This window comes from Chiroxiphia lanceolata, chromosome 4, assembly GCF_009829145.1.
Source record: "Chiroxiphia lanceolata isolate bChiLan1 chromosome 4, bChiLan1.pri, whole genome shotgun sequence".
In the NCBI taxonomy this organism is placed as follows: domain Eukaryota; kingdom Metazoa; phylum Chordata; class Aves; order Passeriformes; family Pipridae; genus Chiroxiphia; species Chiroxiphia lanceolata.
Genome location: NC_045640.1, coordinates 72812242 through 72832375, shown reverse-complemented (window position 1 = coordinate 72832375; position 20134 = coordinate 72812242). Strand labels below are relative to the sequence as shown.

General features: G+C 43.0%; 1 protein-coding gene across 3 annotated transcripts in view; it reads right to left on the bottom strand.

Moving 5' to 3' along the window:
• Window positions 1-20134, bottom strand: part of NDST4 (N-deacetylase and N-sulfotransferase 4) — a 108789-nt gene that overhangs the window by 12551 nt on the left and 76104 nt on the right. For all 3 annotated transcript variants that reach the window (XM_032684664.1, XM_032684663.1, XM_032684662.1), the window contains 3 exons: window positions 16484-16638; window positions 11388-11573; window positions 10382-10510 (listed from right to left, as the gene is read on the bottom strand). In XM_032684664.1, coding sequence (XP_032540555.1) covers window positions 10382-10510; window positions 11388-11573; window positions 16484-16638 — 470 coding nt within the window. The remainder of the gene's footprint in view (window positions 1-10381; window positions 10511-11387; window positions 11574-16483; window positions 16639-20134) is intronic.

Here is a 20134-nt window from a genome sequence, read left to right as displayed (position 1 = left end):
GATGTGCAGGCACAAGGGGAGAGACTGCAGGGGAGTACGTGTCCCTTCCTCTTTGGAAAGCTGCAGCAGGAGACACGTCCAGGTCGGTGAGTTGTGGTTTCTTTTCCTCTCTAATGTCCTGGGGAGAGCTGGATGTAGTTTGAGGCAATCCTTGGAATATCAAGGTGTGTGCTGTCCTTGCTGAGGGTAGTTTATGGCTAGAAACCAGGTGGGCTGTCCTGGCAGCCTGGTCCTTGAGTTAGAGCTCTGGAAACACGTGTCTCAGCTGGGTGGCACCCAGGCTTCCCAGCAGCTACATTGGTGGGAAGTGCTGAGTCTCAAAATTTGGGACCTTCGTGTCTAAAATATCTGCAGAATGCCCAGGTGTGTCTCAGAAAGGTTGTTACCACTGATCCACCCGGAGATGAAATTTTCCCATTGTTTTTTTTGCGGTCCCAAGCTTGTCCAGAGCACACTGTGCTCTCCTGACTTTCATAATCCCTGTGGGATAAAAAGCCACAAGCTTCCCACTCTCCCCGTCTCGCTCCGCCAACGTGGTGCTTCTCTAAATGAGAGTCCACAAGGTTTAAAAACACGTCCATTAGTTTGTTAAATTATTAACAAGGCTTTTAGTACTTCTGTAAGGTGGAGACAGATAGAGCTTAGGAGAGTGTCCCTCATGGCCCCTCTGCAGTGGGTTTGCAGTGTGCACACTTTATCCCACTGAAAGTAATTTATCCTTCACTTTTATTCTGTTCTCAGCCTCTGTTGAGCCAAGGTTGGCAACTGTGCAAGTTCTTTTTGCTGTTGGCTTGACTTGGTGGGTTCCAGAGCCAGTGCATTTTATGACCAAAAGTATTTGACACAGAGTGAACATTAAAATTACCCTAAACTTGGTGCATGTGTCTGTGTAGTACCCCAGAAACTTATAGGGAAGGTAATGAATCATCTTCTTCTCCCCCAGAAAACCCAACACAAACATATCCTTCCTAGTTTAGAGTTCAGCTCCTGAAAACATGACAAGTGCTTCCTCCAAGCTAAGTGATGAAAATACTTGTAGGAAATGTTAATGGGGGATATAATCCTGTCTCTGAAGTGGTTTTTGATGCCACAGGTCTGCCAATGACATTTAATATTATTGCAGCAAATGAAGTTCTCCAAGTAAATCTGTGTGCTCCTTGTGCTTTGTTTACCCTTGGAAATGGAGGAGACTTTCTTTCAATGTTAATACCTATTTCCTACAAGTACCTTTATTTCAGGAGTTTCATTGGGCTGCCAACCCATTTAAAAGATCCAATTGATCGGTTTTTATGGAGTCAAAAGATCTTGGACTTCTCTCCAGACTTCTTTTGCTCCTTGATCTTTTTTGAAGTGAGAAACCTCAGATCTGATGGATTATTCATGGGATAAAAACAGGGCTAATTCTTTGTTATCTACCTCCAAATCACTTGAGACAAAGGAGGGGGTTTTTTGCTGTTCATGTTTACAGCACGGATGGGCACTAAAGTCTGCTTCCATGCACATGCATCAATCCATGGAAAATGCAATGGGCTGGTGCTGGTGCTGGGGAATTACATGGATCTGAATGGAGACCTGTGGCCCTCAGACCATGGAAATTCAGATTTTTACTGTTATAATGAACTTTTCCCTCCTGTTTTCTTCTGCCTGCTCTGTACTAACATTTCAGGGGTGCCCTCAGTGGTCTGCAGTAGCTGTGCTCTCAAGAAAGAGGTGAGAGGAGAACAGAGGTCCTAAATTTCTGAGAGCACCTGTGAAGTTAATGTGCCATTCTGGCTGCTAAATCATATTATTTCCACTAGGCTGGGTGGGTAGGGGGAAAGAAAGGTGTTTTACACAGCCTTCACTTGACAGACCCCAACAGAAACCACATTGTGCATTGGGCTGTTTAGGAACTCCTCTGCTCCTAAACCATAATATTTGGTGAGTGACTGGCTGACAAGCCTGAACTGGTCACACCTATGACATGAGATTAATTTACGAACAATGGCAGCACCACCACACCATTTCACACTCTGGTTCTTGTTTCCAGGGCTCTTTAAAATCAGTTCTATCCAGAAATTATGCATCTATAGTGTATTCTCTACCTGTAATTTTTGCATATGCGTGCTTATGTTATACATAAAATGAAATGTAGGTTAGGTAGCAGAGAAAAACAAAGGGCTTGTTTCAAAATTATTGGACTATAAACCAATATTGGAGTGCCCTGAAACTGCCTTCTGTGCTCACACTTGATGCACAACTATTAATGCAGAGTGTAGAGGTTTGTTTCCTCCTGTAATTGCCAAACTTAGTATAGTCTTGGCAAAAAGCACTTAGTTTTGGACAAAGATTATCCACCTGCCTCTGGAGGGCACTAGAATGTTAGTCTACTTTGAGACTGGAAAACATGTTTGGTTTTTCTGGGGAGATTCACCCTGGAGAACTGCCAGCTGCTGTAGGTCCTGGAGTGTGGACAGAGCTTTAAAGAGGAGTTTGAGAGAAGTGCTGAACTCTGTGGGGTTTTCAAACTAACCCACCCCTGTTAGTGCTCCAGCTTCCAGCTGAAATGGCCCCCAATCTCAAGGATGGCAATCCCACATGGGGAATAAAACATTGGCTGGTTTCTTGATGTTGATGCTTGAAACTCTTATCTGTCAACCAAGCACTTGCCATGGAGAAGTCAACAACAAAACTTATGTGTAAATGTACTCCACCTCATTCTCTCAGCCATTCCAGAGTTATATAGGATCAGTGTTCCCTTTTAGGTCCTTTCCTCCTGCTCATTATTTGGCCCCGACCCATTGCTGGACATCCCATGATCCAGAGATAGGGCCCATGTGGGAATCCTGCTCCTCTAAGAGGAACTTGTTGCTCACTGTCTTTAAGAACATTTTCCCTTGCTTTTGCACCTCTTCAGTAAGATTTGCAAGGCAGGGAGGGATTAATGCACGCAAAACAAACCAGGGGTACAGCTCAGCCTTGTGCATGACAGAGACACGCTGGGAAATCCGTGGAAGTGCATTTCCTGCTCAGCTCCTCTCCTGCGTGCATATTTCCCAGAAAAACGAGGTTTGCTGTTCCACCTTTTCCCGTTGTGCTCAGAAAACGCTGCCTGGCTGCTCCAAGAGCGAACTCTCCCAACGGGATCTTGCTGTTGTACGTCTGGATGCGCGATGGGATGTCACAGCTGAGGAACGCCCGGCTGCCAAGCGTTCCCTTGCTATAACCCGGAGCAGCTCCGTGCCAGGCTGGCCACGGACGTGCCTCCTTCCCTTTGGAATGTTCCATGTATTTCCCAGCCTGAGCAGCCTCCCGTTGTGGGTTACAGACTTTGTACCCTGTGAGCCAGAGCCCCGTTCCCGGTGGTGAATCCCGGGACGCTCAGGTCCTTAACGCAGCCGTTTGTGCGGCAGCGCCCGGAGGAACCGGGGAAGGGAGAGCTTTGTGTTGACAAAGCACTAATTTGAATAATGACAAATCGTGTCTTTGGAATTCGGCGCTATTCATATTCATGACCCTTCTGCCGCTGAAGCGAAATCATTTATACGCCCGAAAATCACCGCCTGGTTTTTTTTTTTTTTTTAACTTTTACTCTATTTCCTCTCTGCACATCTTTTTATATTTGAACCTTCTCGACAGGATAATCAAATATTTTCCAAACATGATATCTCTCTCTAAAGAAAGCAACAAAGGCAGTGTCTGGAAAGAAACATTTTTGCCTTTGACTGAAGGGGAAACAAAAAGCGGTTGAGTGATGTTTTATTTCCCGTGCCCGTATTCATGACTGGGTCTGTTTTCCAGGCCAAGTGTTCCCAGGGATGGGAGGGGAAGCTGCTGTCCATCAGTGGTGGGACGTGGCCTTGGGACAGCTGTACAAAAGAGCATCTATGTTGTTTTAAAATTCCCTATTCAAAGAGCAAAATTGTTTCTCGTTTACCTGGGAACGCTTCCTACTTTTCCATTATTTAGTTGCTACGCTTTAAATGAATTCTTTATTATTGACAGAAAAATGCTGTGCGTTGTTCCTTTCCCTGTGAGAATAAAGCTGCTGGGTTTGCTTTCTTATTTTTATTTTCTAATATTTATCCAAGTTCTGCTTCTGAAATAAAGGCCTAATCATGGCCATATTCCAGCACAGCAGCTGTTTCCCAGGTTATACACATTTTTGACACCATGGATGTGCGGGGTCCAAGATAAAGGAAACTAGTTAGGAAGTTTCAATCCATCAGTTCTATCTATTAGTTATATATTTATTTTTTTTTTAAAGTCTGCAATTAAATAAAATGGCTTTCTTTTTTTTACTATGAGGGCATGTGAAATTCATGATATAGGAATTTGTTTTCTTGCTATCTATGTTTTCTCATTGAAAAGACTTCCTTAGACTATAAACTCTCTCAGAAAAAAAAAAAAATCTATTCAGTTCAGGCTCAAGAATAAACCCAAGTTCAAATTAAAGAAGTAGAGCGGATTAAACTGGTTTTGGGTACAACTGGCTTAAGTCACACTCAACATGAAGCAGGGCTATAGAGGCAAAAAAAAAAAAAAAAGGTCAAAATGATTCTTAGTTTGGATAAGACATTTCTCTTCAATGTGGTTAAACAAGGCCTGGCTCTAACTGTGCTTGGGATGATGGGATGGATTGTGCCTGTTATCCTTGACATGGCCCTTCATAGTCTACAGGCAGAGGAAGGAAAAGTCTCTCAGATCACCCTTTTGGTACTGGACATTCTCATAAATGCTAAGGAGGAGTTTGCACTGGGATATTTACTTTAGAACTGCAAGGAAGTGCCAGGCAGGTTGATATAGATTGGAGATGCAGGAAATTTATCACTTGTTTTTATAACTCTTCTCCTGTCATGTTGCTATTCCAGCAGTTTTCTGGAGAGCTGACGGCTCTGCGTTATGGAGTGTTCATAAATGATGATTAATTAATCCATTTCGGTGGCCTACCCTGAGCAAACAAACCTCAGAGTTAATTTAATTCTCCACTCTTGGTTTCAGAGGAAAGAAAAAAACCAACAAACCAAACCCCCAGCATTTTCAGTTCACTAGAGGATATAATATTCTCCAATCAGCCACTTCCCAATTAATTTTGACTGGCGAACGCAGCGAGGAGATTTCGCTCTTGTCCATTTGCTTCTATTAAGGATTCATTTTCAATAATCAGGGAATTGAGTCAGCTGGTTTTTTACCTTAAAGGCTTGCTCCTGACACTTTAATAAATTCGTGGGTGGTGTGGGCTTGAAGGTAACAGATTCCCTCCCTCTCTCTTTGCCCAGTACCCCCCTTGCTGGATGCAGTTGTTTGTTGCTATTTCTGCCATCACCCAACTTGCTGGGGAGTAATTCTGCTAAAATAAGTGTGGTGTGGAGCATCAGCCTGCACAAAGCAGGGAAATGTCATGAAAGAAGGAAAGAGGGGATGTGTTATCCTTCAGATATTTTCTTCATGCTCCGAGTTTCGAGCTAATTAGTTTCTAAATCTGCTCCTGGAGGCTCGAGTTTCCACGGGATAATATTTTTCCTATGCCAGCTCTGTGCAGCTGGGGTGGCCATGTGGGATGAGGGGGGGAAAAATAATGATTTACAAAGGGGAGAAAAAAAAAAAAAGAATCAAAAGCCTGAGGAAGGTTGGAGTTGGTTCGGTGCATTTGTGACCACTAAGATAAATTCTGATGAACTCGCTAACAAAACTCCCTTTTAATTTGGTAGATTGAACATTTCCCTCTTGTCAGGTTGGAGAGGGACACATCTGTCCCTGGAGGCAATACCTTGCTAATTGCAGCTCAAGAAATATTGACTTTTTTTTAGTGGGGAGGTTGCTTCCTTTTTTTTTTTTTCCTGTCTCCAAATTATGCTGAGATGCTCAATTCACAGGGCCCTTAGTAGAGCTGCATTATGAATTACTTTTGGATTGCAGCACATTTCCTCCAATGCCCAAGGTTATTTTTTATTCTTTCTGCAGCTCTGCTCAGAGAAACAAAGCAAATAAGAAGAAAAATATTATTAACACTCAAGATGTTTCATAATAACACTCCCAAATCTCTTGTGGAAGGTATAAATTAACCCCTCTCTGCATTTACTTTTAATATGCTGAAGCAATAACATGTGATTCTCATCTGTTTCTGTGATGAGGGAGAGCAGGAAACAAGAAGAAAATCTTCCAAGTATGGCCCATGTGGGACATGGAGAACCCAGCTCCAACGGGCTGGGAATGAGCAATAACCCTTTAGTTACGGTGAGAGTTTAAAAATGTAAATGCATTTAAGTGGCCTTCAAAATTAAAAGCATCCCATGCCACTTCCAGGGGAGTTGGAATAATAATGAACATTATTATTCTGGGCTGCCTGTAGCTTCTGCTGAGTGGAGTTCAGAGTTACCTTTCAATCACCAGCCTGGTTTCGCTCTCGCCAGCCAAATTCCAGCAAAAGGAGCTAATCTTCCTGAAATTCATCTGCCACACTTCACCTCCAGCTAAAGCTTCTCAGGGATGTTTGATTGAAGGGGGAAGAGGAGTCTGAAGAAGTGTTTCACTTTTCCCTCTTTCTGCTGCTTTTCTGTTTTAATGAGGTTTAGGAATGGGCTGAGCTCTCAGTGGGCAAATTAGTTGCGTTTTGTTGGCTTTGTGGACAAAGAGTGTTGTGCGGGGTGTGCCTGACTCTAGATCCTCTGTGGTGAGGCAGGTGTAGATCTAGAGGAGAGAGATTTATATATATATATATATATATAAAAATAAAATGCAGGAATGGCCTGTGCACATTGTCATGGTGGAGCTATGGAAAGGAGACAGTGGGAGATGGAATAAAAACAGACCGTGTTTGACAGAGGTGCCTTTTGTGCTGTCACTTGCTGGCTTAATAAAAAGCTCTCAGGATCAAAGAGGTGGGTTTTTTTAAGGAGAAATGACTCTCTGGCTGTTGTTTGTAGGGGTAATAATATTTAAGGCTGTATTTATTAGCTTATCTTGGCTGTTAAATGTTTATGGCTGTTGTTTATGGCCTGTGGAGCAGGGGAGTAAAGGAGAGGAGCCAGCAGACAGATAGTGGGAGACCCTGTGGCTGCTGGAGAGGTGATAAATGGAACAATTTGTAAAAGCACCCTTTAAATATGTCAGGGCTTTCCCCAGGAGGCTGAATGAAGGCCAACAGTCAGGGAACATGGGCTGAACCCACTGAGTTTTGAGCCTGACATGTGGAGGTAGAAAATCTCCTTTAAAACTTCAACTCCAATGGAGATTTTTTTGCTTTTTGCAGCTGGAAGTATTTCAGTTTGGAAATTGTATGTTACCAGAGGGGTTGATTTTAGTGCTGCTTAACTTGTCTTTCTCTATGGAGTGTGTCAAAACCAGAAGTGCATGGAAAGTTGATGGGAATGTGTTTAAATAGAAAGGGGAGGCTGAGAAAAGGAACGTGGCACAGAACTGCTGAAGTGAGCAGAGAGGAAGGGGGCTTTGGATATATTCTGTGAGAAGAAAAAGTCATTCTAAAGGACAATTAAGCTAAGTAAATAATGAGAAGTAGAATTTAAAAAAAAACCTGCTGAAAATGAATGTAATGCCATAAAAAAATTAATTTTAATTATAATTAGATTAGGCACAAAACCAGTTTTTTCAGCTTTGACTGGCTGAAGTTTTAGATGTCATATTTTCCCTTCCCTTCTTTCTACTGATTGTGGTGGTTTTGCTGCTCTGCTTTCACTGCTGATGTGCAAGTGCTGATGCTACGACTTTTGGGAGGTCTGTCCTAATTAAGCTGTAGTGAATAACTGGGTTTTGATCTTTGTCAGACAACATAGCAAATAACATCAGAGATGATAAAACTTATCACTGATTAAACATCCAGCTTTGGCCTGGCAAGGGAGAGAGATAAAAACATTTCAGCTGAACATTTCATTGCTTGTGAAGGAAAACCCCAAAAGGTAATAATATCTCATTTTCTACCCCAAAGTGTACATGTATTTCTTATTTGTGCATCCAGCTGAAGCTCCTTGTTATTGTTCTGAGCCTCCAAATGAAGGAGACCCTTCGGAGGGGAGCTGGATTGATACCTTTTGGAAGAGTTTCACTGTTTGGGTTTATTTCCAGCCCCGTCTGTTCGCCGAGACTTTCCCACTACCTTTAATGAGCTTTGCTTTGAAGTGTTTATGCGAAGAATAAGTCCCCCACAAACTGCAGACTCCCTGCATTAGCTGGAGCCTGGAAAGGTCTGGCTGGAATTCCTGTCACCCTCATTAAGACTCAAAGGAAAGTTGGTTTGATTTCTGTGGGTCTTGGTGGAATTTATCCCTCCTCTGCCTGCTACTAAATCATCTCTGCCAGACATGACTCATCTTCAGGATTCATAAATTAGAAAGTGAAAATATCTCTCTGAGCCACAGAGTGCTCAGTAGCAGCCATTTAAAAAAAAAAAAAAAAATCCCTTCGGAAGATCCCCTTGACAGTCTCTCTGCAAAGTCTTTGTTCCAATGCAGTGTCACTTGGGCACTTTCTAATCTAACCAACTGCATGGAAGTGCAAACATTTTTGGTGTTTGAGCTTAATATTTGTTTGTGATACGTTTGCTGGAATTGCTAATTAAGACCCGAGTAAGGGACAAGATTCCTGTAAACCCCTCTTGAAAAACATGTTTCCTCTCAAACTGTAATCCACAGCCAAAGGAGGTGGTGTGCTGATTGCTGATTTTAGTCAAGGCACTGGGATTATTCCTGAAGTTTGAAACAGTCTGAGAAAGTCTGTCTTGAACTGTGTGTGGGGGAGATACACGTAATAATTCTATTTACTGGAGTGTAAATTGTGGCTTTTCACTTCTGGAAGCCTAGTCTGTAGATAATGTGGAGCTGAACTGAACTACAATCTGGTGTACTCTTATTCTCCCTGACCAGTGAATATATTTGGTACTGGTTATCCAAGCTGATATCCAAACACTAAGGAAGCTTATTAATGAAGGGAGGTGTGTGAAAACCTTCCAGGATATAAGATGGGAAGTGTCCTGCTGCTATTGCAGCGTGTGCTGCTGCCAGTTTGGAGAACACATCACATCCAAGGCATATCTTTTTAATCCAGCTGCATTTGCACCTGGCCAGTGGAATAGGCACTATATTGATTCTTTTCAGACCCTGGATTTTGGGTACTAGCTTGTGAACTTTTGCAAGCTAACCACTGAAACACTGCACTTTTGCACTAAATAAAAGTCTTCCCTTCCATAAACGTGGGAGGGGGGAATTTAAACATTAAGAGTAAAGAGAAGCTGTTCTTTTCAAATGCCACACGACAATATATATTGCACTCCCAAGTTATTGGGACGTAGATTGGCTGAGGAATTTGGGCTGTTGCAAGCAGCACTCGTGGAGTGAAAACATGCTCTGCCCACATCTGAGGGAATCTTCAGATCAGTGAAAAATGCACAGGTATTGACCGAAGCGTGCTAGAGCTAAGCTTAAATTCCAAGTTACACTTTAGGAAACTATGGGGAGAAAAGCCAGCCTGAGAGAACTGCAAGGAAGGGAGGGATAGGATAAAGAACAGGGATGTTTTTTATTCTCAAATTGGGTGTCACGTGGGTGGTACAGGCAAATTCCTGATAGAAATATCCCATTTCTTTAAGCCCACTGAATCTGGCTCGGATGCCAACTTAGCTCCCCAGCCAAAATTTTCACCCCCAAGCATCTAATTATATAATACCAAAAAAAAAAAAAAAAAAATCTATATTTAGGTGTCTAAATAAAAGTGACCTGAATTTGAGAGTCAGCTCCACCTGAAGTTTCTTTAGCTCTGCAGAGGAGTCAATGAGTGCTGCAATTTAAACCCACTGAAAATGAGGCCACCTGGCAAGACAAGGGACATTTATCTTGTGACTAGCGCAGCTTCTTTGGGTGGAGCAGGACCAAGGGAGGACAAAATAACTGATATATGGCTTTTTTTGTTTTGTTGTCCTTGCTCCTTGCACCTTTAGGCTGCTGTCTTAAATGGCATCAGACTTTTTAGCTGCTCAAAACCTGCTCTTAAGAGCCAGTGGTGGAGGAATGATATCAGGCCTGAGCTCTGGGGTTTCCACCGAGCTGTATCAGGAGTTTCTGAGGAGCCAAGCTTGTGGAAGAAAGGAAAAGAGGAATAAGATCACAGGTTTTTCTACTCTTGCTGTCTCAGACAAGTTTCTTCCCAGTTTTCAGTTGGGAAACACTATGGAGATGAAATTCATGCATTTTCCAGGAACTTGTTGCATACAGCTGTAGTTCAAAATAGGCAGAAGACATTGTTCTCCTTTCTTCTTAAGCTGCTTGTTACCCCTGAGCAAGTGGTCCTGCTTTTTATTTCCCAAACCAGATCCAGGAAGACTGATCTCCTTCCTTTCCTCCCTCCCTCCTCCCTGTTAGTCCAAAAAAAAATAGCAAAAGAAGGTACCTACGGGATTCAGGAGAATGGTGAGGAACAGTTCACCTCCTCGGATGCTTTTGTCCAGCTCCTGAGGGCCCCCAGGATATTCCTTGTAAAAAATGGTGTGAGTGAAAAGGCCACAGGTCTGTCGAGGGAGCACCTGAGAACAAAAGAACAGCGCCTTACAGGGATTGCCTAATCCATGCAGAGACGTAACTGACCGGGGGAAGGACTTTTGTCTCCCTTAATTCAATATTTTGGTGTTTTTACTTGGTGAAAACAACAAACTAAACCCACATTCAGCAGAGCATTTGGATACATGTGTAAATACACTGCTGATTTTGAGTCTATTCCAGTAGGAATTGGACTCTGTTCAGGAACTTGGGGTTAGGACATTCCTTCTGCCTTGTTTAGGGGATCACAATTTTGGCTTGATGTGCACGGGGAATATTCAGATCAGCTGGGATTTGAAACCATCCCGGGACCTGCTCTTGAAATGTGGGACAGGCCAAATAATTTTATACATCTTCCTGCCCTCTGTGCACTTTGAAGTGTGTGTGAGGAGCCTTCTCTCTCCTCACACACGTGCAGGGTCTGGAGCAGTCAGGCAGGTGTCCCAATCCCTGGCTCTGGGAATTTCCAAAGCAAAGCCGACACCGGGGCCTTGGAGAAGTGTCATCCTCACAGGAGGAGATTACTTACACCTGCTCACCTTCCCAGGTGATGGATTTCTAATCCTTTCATGCATAAAGATGAAGCAGAGCTGGAAACACAGGTCTTAGGCAGTTTAATGACTTTCCCAGAGCTGGTAGTTGATGGCACCACAAGCACGTTTGTAGTTGCCCGAGTTCGTATGACTATTTTTTTTTTTCCCCCTTTGCTAAACTGGCCGCGTAACAAACACACCATCTTGGCATCCTTACAAATCCTGGATCACGGGGAATTTTAGCGGTTGCTGGGAAAGCTGGAGCCCAGCAAGCCCAGCCCCGCTGGGAGGCCCTGCAGTACAAGTGTCTGAACATGGAAATGCAGTGTACCATGATGCCATTGTGGATGAAGCCCCGTCTGTACCGTGCAGGCTTCAGGTGTGGATACTCTTCCGTGCTGGTCACTCGGATGTGCCAGACCTTCTTCCAGGCCTCGTACAGCTGGATGTGCACGGGATAGACCCCGGAGTGGTGCGGGGCCACCGCGTAGCCCATGCCGGTCGGGATGCCGTGCTCCTGCAAGGCAGCACAGGAGGAAGGTGTTTTAGGGATGAAAAAAACCCCCAGGGAGTTATTCAAAGCTTTGTTCTTCCTGCCCACAGTGCCACTGGAGTGTCCTTAGGCAGACTTGTGCCTGTTGTATTTAACGCAAGCTGAAAATGGAGGGAACTGGAGCTACAGGTTGGTAACTCCAGAGGAAGAAATCATCCTCCTGGATTGTGTTACGTCACTGTTGCACGGAATAGATTTGACATCTATTTGAATACCCATCCTGCCTGTTTGGCCCTGTTTAAAGGTAATCCAGTAAACCAGTGCTAAGCCATCAAACAGCATCAGAGCAGCAAACAGATGGAAAAAAAAATTGTTGCGGTGACACACATGGGATTTCATTTCCTATTTCTGGAATAAGAACAAGATTCCTTCCCTGTTTAATAAGTAAATAAATATTCCTCGTAGCTTCTGAACTGCTTATTTTTTAGCATGGTATTAAGATAGAAGCAAAAAAAAAAAAAAAAAGCCAGACTCCTTTTTCATTTCATAAATATTTATATTTGGCTCAATTTCTATGTGGAAATATGTGCACTTTCATGAATATAATCTATAGGTTATCTTGGAAATATCTTCTGGAGGCACAAATTCATTTTACTCCCAGTACTGCAGGATACATCAGCTCTTTTCCATTCCTATAAAATTGATGTGCAGAGAGAAATGGCCAAAATATGAGAAGATTATATGAGGTTTTGTGTCCTTCCTCTTGTCCACATTATCCATTGATTACTTTAATTCCAGGAACAGCAGGTTCTGCTGGGCATCTTCAAGTACTTAACAAAGAAAGGGGTTTGATTCACTGACAAAAATTAAGTTAAATCTGTAGGGAACACTTCTTCCAACATCACATAATGGAACCACTTAAAATTATCCATTCCTTACTAGTAAAGATCTTGAGTTACTGGCTGATCTTGTAAAAGAGAGACCCAAACTCTCCCTTTCACAGTTTGCTGAGAACAAAATGTAATTTCAGCCTATTAATGCTATTACTTACTCGAGAGGCATGAGTCAGTTTAGGGGGGAAATGAGGGATAGCTCTGCAATGGGAAATGTTAAATCACCCTGTTCCCTATTTTTTTTTTTTTTTTTGGCCACGAATGTGTATAAAGGAAAAAAAATCTGTACCTAAAGGTTTCATAAAGTCTGGCCATTTATTACCCTGCCTGAGTGGTCTGTGACGCTCACGCTGTTAAACTGATAACTTAAATATCCTGGGTCAGCTTGAATCTGCAAACCTGCACCAGACCTGTGCTAGGGAGTGCACAGAACCAGAAATGGGAGGCGAATGTGTCCCGAGGCAGATAATGAACACGCTGCCCTGAACAGCAGATCCAAAGGGAGGGATCTGGCTGGATATGCGTAAGATCCTGTTTATCTGCTTACCACTTGATGCTGGTGTTGCCATGGCAACGGGATGGTGACATGGTAATCTGCCATTCACAAATAAAATGAGGCAGCTTTTCAGGAGTTCTCGACAAGAAAAGGAAATGAGCCTCTGGATACAAACCTGCTCACTCCATAGCTCATCCCACAAATACATGGCGGGCACTCGGATACCCGGCATGGCTTTAAGGAGAAACAACTAACAGATAATCACATTTCCTTTGGCCAGTTCTATTTCCAGTTTACTCGGGAAAATTAAATGTTGCGTGTCCTGACTGCCCAGGACAATGTTTTCCTATATATGCAGACCATTTACAGGCCATTTTTAGAGGCAGTCTCTTGTGGGCATCTCTCCTTCCCAACACTGAGTACAGATATTAATAGTGAGACAAATTAGACAGTTTTCGTCACATGTAGATACTTTGCCTTTGATATGTGGTCACTGGGCTTCGCATTCTTGGTATTTAATTGGTGTATTAAAAGCCCATGGTTTCCTTGTGGTTTGAGCAGCTCAGAAGTTTCGGGCCGAGGAAGTGCTAATGTGCATCTGTAGTTGGTTTATAAGAGGAGATTGAAGCCAAGGAGTGTTTCTGTAAAGGTTCTGAATTGATTTGTTTTGTATCTGTTTCTTTCTCCGTGTCAGATCACAGCTCCCTTGACAGTCAGTGAGAGTTTTTTTGCCCGGTCTCTCCTGTGCTTTGGGCACGTGCACTCACAAATGAGCCCAGAAGATAATCACTGAGTGAACAAATCAAGGGATGAAATAAAGAGCTACAGGCTTTGGATTAAATATATTCTACTTGTTTTTGTCAAATAGGGATGTACGAAAAGGAGGAGGAAGAATATCGTGTTACTGATGGCCGTGCAAACAAGGTTTGGTTTATTTTTGGAATATGTGCTATCAGAGACAGGAATTTGTTTACCTATTTGTGTATCCATTGCATTGCCTACAAACAAAGACAATAATACTGGAGGTATTATCAGTTTGCACAATTTAATCCAAGGCTCAGTGTCTTTAAAGGGTTTTGGGATCCTCTGAAACAAATGCACGTGGAAGGGCGTCCTTTGAAGGCTGTTGATTTTGCTAAGCCCCGGATACACAGAGGTGTCCATATCTGCACTGGAATCAAGGCAATTAGTTATCTAATTAGCAATTAGTTCTGTGCGTACAAAACTGTTTGGGTGTCCAGTTCCTACACGTGTTCTACATGTGCTTTGTCAGTCCCAAGCCTGATACTCTCTTGCATGGAGAAATGGCTGTGATGGGATTTGGGGGCAGGTTTCCTGACAGTGTGATCTGGTTTAGTTTTCTTCTAAAAAGAGAAAGGCAGGAGGAGCCAACAGGTCTTAACAAACGGAATTTTTGGGTCTTATTTGGGATCTTAAGCAACCTTGACTGTTTTTCTTGGATGTAATGATGTGCTCTCCCTTCCTGAAGACCCTGTTACCTTCTTGGTCATGTTTGAAACAAAATGAACAAAGAAATACCCCACTAGGCGAGGAATTAATGTGATCACACTTCCACAGAATTACTGCAGCTTTCCTTGCAGAAACTCACACAAAGTGTCATCTCTACCTGCAGCTAAAACAGGAGGTGGGGAAATACGGTCGATAAATGAGAAACGCAAGAGGAAATGGCATCAGCATCAAGCTGTGTCCCCCTGGGTGTAATACTAAATGAAGATATCAGAAAACAAACAAAACATGTGTAACATCAAGCAGATTTTGTAAGTATTGTTCCGGATCTCTAATTTAAATTTGGATCCAGGTTGTGAAGTCAAAGAATAATGAGAAGATGTTTGCTTTAACTTGGAGGACTTGGAGAAGTGCAGCTGTGGAACGGGGAGTTTCTTTCCCAAGTAATACATGATGCCGAGGATGTGAAATCCAGGGAGGAATCAAACCCACTCCAAAGTCGTGGCTGGGACCTCTCTGATAGCCATCAGGAAGGCTGTCATAGCGGGAAGATGAATTTCTCCCACAAGAGAGACTTTCACAGGAAGCCTTTTGAAAAGAAATGTTCTCGTAAGTAAATTGTACAGCTCATATAGATTCAAGGTCAAGGGGTTGGCACAACCCCTGTCCAAATGTTAGCAGGAAATAAAAGTGTAATAACAGCAGCCTTTCACTCACATCAGCTCCTTATTTATAGGCACCCTAAGGAGTCCCTACCCTTCAGGAGACGGGCTTTATCTTTCTGGAGTTGAAGTTAAAAACAGACTCTATTACCAGCTCTGTTTTCAGGCTATGCTATAGATTTTAGTCCTAGAGGTGGTTTGACCTAGAGGACTTCATGTTTCCTGGAAGCATGAGGAGAATTTCCCCACAGGTTTAAAGACGAAGGGACTGTGTGTTTTTGAGATATGGATTATTTAAAAAATGACTCTTGCATTTAAATTCTCGACTCTGGGTCTATGGGCCAGGCTACAGAAAAGGCCATGCCAGGAATGAGGCTGACAGCAACTGTAGGAAGGAAGAGAAGTCATCCAAAATGCCTCTGTACTAACAGGAGATGGGAAAGGGGGAAGTCTGGCAAGAAGACTAAACAGTTAAGCCATTTTTAATTAATTTTCTGTAAAGGTTGTTAGGAAAACATTTTCATAAACAAGGCAATAAATTGCTTCCAACTGCTCGTTCAGGCATTTGCCTCTGCCTTTTTCCCCATGTGCCTTGGCTCATGTGAGGGGTGGGAGGAGGGAGCCTGGCCTCTAGGAGATGGGAAGGGCTGAGATTTCTGTTCCCTGAGCATCTGGGAAAGCCCCACTGTGTCACTCTGCTCCTCTGAGTGGCTCTGGTTGCTTGGCATTCCTTGGCCTCCTCACAGACCACACAGTGTCTCTACCAAAGCCAGCATTTGTAGATTCCAGGTTTTCTTTGTCCTGCTCAGTCAGCCAGTAGAATCACCCTGAAAGGGCTGTAAATAGTACAAGTGCTCTGAGCTCTGGGCCATGTGGGGAGGATGGAACAGCAGCACAAATGAGGAAAAGGGAAAGAAACAGCATTATCTGTCAGTATTAGCAACAGGTTAGCTACGTAAAAAGCATATTTTCAAGCAGCTCATTTAAAAAAAGCACAGTGAAATCCAGCACCTTCCCTCATTTACTTTGTCAAGATTCCTCCCAAACCATACACATGTAGGGTTCACTGCAGCTTTCTCCCTCCCCTAGTGAGGATATTTGTGCCAGACTTCAGGGAACTGATAACCTGTGTACAAACCCCTTCCTAAAGCTTAAAAGGTCAGCTGGTACCTGCTGAGTTCCCACTGATTGTGTTCCCTGTGATCTCACAAGGATGCTTGGATGAGGGGCATCTCCCTCCTCAGAAAACCTGTGTCAGTAGAAAAGGCTAAGGCAAAATTCAGCCCAAGTTTAAGTCACAGAAAGGCTCTTTTTGGGCTCAGTTTCTAACCTTTCTGCCTTTGCTTATCTTTGCAAATGCACAGGTGTCATATAGACAGAGGTATTCTAGTGAATCTTTTGGGAACTTTTACTCACTATTGCAAATTCTTTGTTGAGGATCATCTGCTCCACCAGCGAGGACTCGTTGTGGAAGAGGTGGGGCTGCATGTGACTCCACATGTGGGGAAACCACCAGAACTCATCCACTGATCTCAACAGCAGGTCATCACCTTCATCCTCCTCCTCAGTCCCTGCAAGAGAAAGAAAGGGAGGGGAAAAAATGATAATAGAAAAGCAACAGCAAAAAAAAAAGGCCCGTGATTGGTTTTTAAACACAGAAGAAGCTGCCATAAAACCTGGTGTCCTTGCCCTGAGTGCCTCACTGTGCTGGGGGTGTATCACAAAAGGCTAAAAAAAAACAACCAGTAGGGTTTGGTTTTTTGTGGGTTTTTTTGGTGTTTTTTTTTGTTTTTTTGGTTTTTTTTTTTAGTGTATGTGATCTTAAAAGCCCACCCCCCCCATTTTCTCTATTGGCCTAATTTTAATGCCATGCTATCTTTACATCACCATAACCTGATGACTTGGATTTAGTGGGACAAAACAGTGTCAGGAATATTAATGCTGGTTGCCAGGTCTTTTTGAAAGCTGGACAAAGGATGACGTTGGATCAGTATTAAAGCAGGAAAGGTTCAGCATATGTCTGTTATTTTCCATTTTGTCCTGATAATAATGTCACTGTTAAATACAAAATACTCTTAATAAAGGCAACATATGGGTGATAATGAAATCTTATCAATGCCATCCCTCCATCCCCCTTGTAATTACCTCTTTAATAGCCTTGGTTAATTGAAATCTGATAATTTTTGGTGAAGTGTGAAACAAGTTTGCAGTAGTTTCAAAGTATAATTAGGTGGAAAGCATGCAGCAGCAATGGCAAAGGGCTTCCAAATGTTTACTAGGGCTCAGTGTTCATTTTTTGCCAGATGTAATGTTGAAGTCAAACCAATCAAACCTCCTGTGCTAGTGAGGAGAATCTGCTTCAGGCAGAAGAGAGGATGTGTGGTTATATCCCAGAAAACCTTTCATCTGGGGAAGGGTACCATGCTGCTCCCACCCTCTGCACGTGTGTGTGCCCTGTTTTTTAAACTGGAAAGGCACAGTGGCATTCCAGTAACTTCACCCTCAGATAACTTAGCAACGTTTGGTTTATTAGCAGCTTTCCTCTGTGTTCCTCTACCATTTAAATGCTTTCATTTTGCTCCAGTGGAAGGAATAATTGCCAAAATCAGGGTAGTGAGGCAAACACAGAGATCTTGTCTTCTTACAAGCCTTTTTAATGTGTTGCAAAAATCATTGGGAGAAAATGCTGCACGGATGTCAGTGTTTAGTTGGCAGGAACACGCAGAGATGCCTGTTCAGTGCATGCACTTGAGCTCTTTGCTTTTATTATTCCCTTCTGCAGTGGTTTTTGAAGGATGCCACTACACAAGGAGAGCATTCCTTTGAAACTTTCTCCCGGAGTCCCTGAATCCCTTTGCTCCCCTCGCTCTGCCAGTTCTAAGGAAGTTGCTCCCACTGATGGAAGCGTTGCTGGAAAAAGAAAACAACCTTGTTTACCAGGTCATTCCTTACTGGAAAGAAAGGAGGGATGGCTGCTCCCTCTGTATCCTGCATTTGTAGAGTGACTGCTGACTTGTTTTCTGGGATGTGTGGTTCACCTGCAGTCACTCAGGCACGTGCAAGGGAAGAAACTTAACACAGGCTTTCAAAATAGGACAGAGGAGAGAGAAAATGGGGCTTGCGAAGCAAGTGAAGATATTTTTGATAAGCCAAAGGCAGGGATGAAGAGGAAAAAAGTGGATATGTGAAATATATAAAGAACTACAATCATCTCACAGAAGATTTAGGTCAGAGTATAATTTAGTGCCTTACTAGCTTTTGAAGCAGAGTGTGGTTCTTGAAATAATGTCATTATTAAAACCTGTGCTTTAAAATCCTATTTTTTCCTACTCATTACTTTGTAAATTTAGATATACAGCTAATCAAACTTTGCACCTTTTTCCTGTAACAAAAATCAAACAAGATGAAGCGCAACACTTTCCAGTGTGAAGAGAAACAGCCCCATCCTGTAATGGCAGAGCTGAAGCAGAGAGGATGGGAGTTTAACAGTTGGTGGTGGTGTTGCTTTTGAGGACAAATGTCTTTGCAAACCTTGGGAAAGAGTATTGTTTGAGTTTATGAATTCTTAAGTAGTGGTGTTTCAAAAATTATCTCGTGTAAAGTTTAAATGGAGCATTTGATGGGTGCTCGTATTGTTTAAATATTGCTGCCCAACCCCTTACTCAGAGTACTGGAGGCAAAACATGGGATTTTGAGGTTTAATTTCTTGTACAATCAACACTGTCTATGTAACTTTCTTCATTTTAACCTGAAATCATACACCTGCTTTGAGATGTGGAGCGCTCTTTACACAGGTCATAATTCCAAGTTCGTCTGTGCATCGTAAGCAATCCCAATATTTTAAAACTTTTCTGTTAGTGGTGTAAAATCTGCAGTGTGGAGTTTTCCAGTGCCACAGAGGGGATGGTGGTGGGGAGATGAGCAGCGTTGCTGATGTGTCAGCTGTTGTGCTACAGATGTCAGCAACGTCTTTGGATGAAAACGTATCACTGTTAAATCTGCCAACACATCCCCACGCTCATCTCCCTCCTGCAGTTTTGAAATGATCCAAGTCTTGGAAAGGAGAACAAACTCACACATTAAGGAAGTCAATAAGGCACAGCAGTTGCAGCCTGCTAATAAAACACGTTGAATATCTGATACTAAAAGCGCCTCTGGGTAAACAAGCCACATTTCCAGTAATTAAAGAACACCTTTCCATGCTTTATTTATAACGAGTCAATAAAGTGTATATTGCATGGAGAATACTTTGAAACCTTTCCACTCAGCTGCTATGGCAAAACACCATCTCCAACCTGTAAATGAAGTGTTCAGTTAAAAACCCAGCTGCACCACTGAGTCCAGGTCCCCTCATGGAGGCGACGACATCCTTCAGCTTGGAAGTGCCTCTGTGCTATTTCTGGGAGCCTGGAGAGCCTTAGGAGGATGGCACACATGCATATTCTTCTATTTTCTCTGGTAGATTTCAGCATTGTATCAGCTGATGGCAGTATGGAGGGTGTTGGGATGAAGGAAGGAAAAATACATTGGCAGGTCAGGGGGTTGACTTGCAGACAGGCTGCGTGTTTTCTGCCAGCCACTGTCCAGTATGTCATATATTCAGTACAAAAATCTTCCCTTTCTCCATCTCCTCCCTTCCTTGGACCACTTTTCTCCACGGTGGACATTAACAGCCACAGCCAAGCAGCTCCTGCTTTAGAGCAGCTCAGCACCTCAGGCTATTTTTGTTTGATTTCTTGTATGAAGTGTGTGTCCAATTAATCTCCAGAAGGAGTAACTACGCAGGCAGGTCAAGATGAAGTGAGGAGAACACTGTAGTTCTGTCTCCAAAGTTGCTCTCTGATCACAGGTCTGCCACTGCCTTGTTATGTGACTCCAGGCAAGTAATTCCATCTCTGTCTCCCTCTCATTTTTCTCAGGCTCTCCACCCTGTATCCTCAGTCTGTCGGGTTTCCTGGGCAGCAGTTACTCAGCATTATGTGCTTGCACAAGGGGAAAACAGCCTGGACTTAGGGACAGGGGGACAAATACATCATTTTGGTTGCCTTCTCTCTGCTCAGCCCTCGA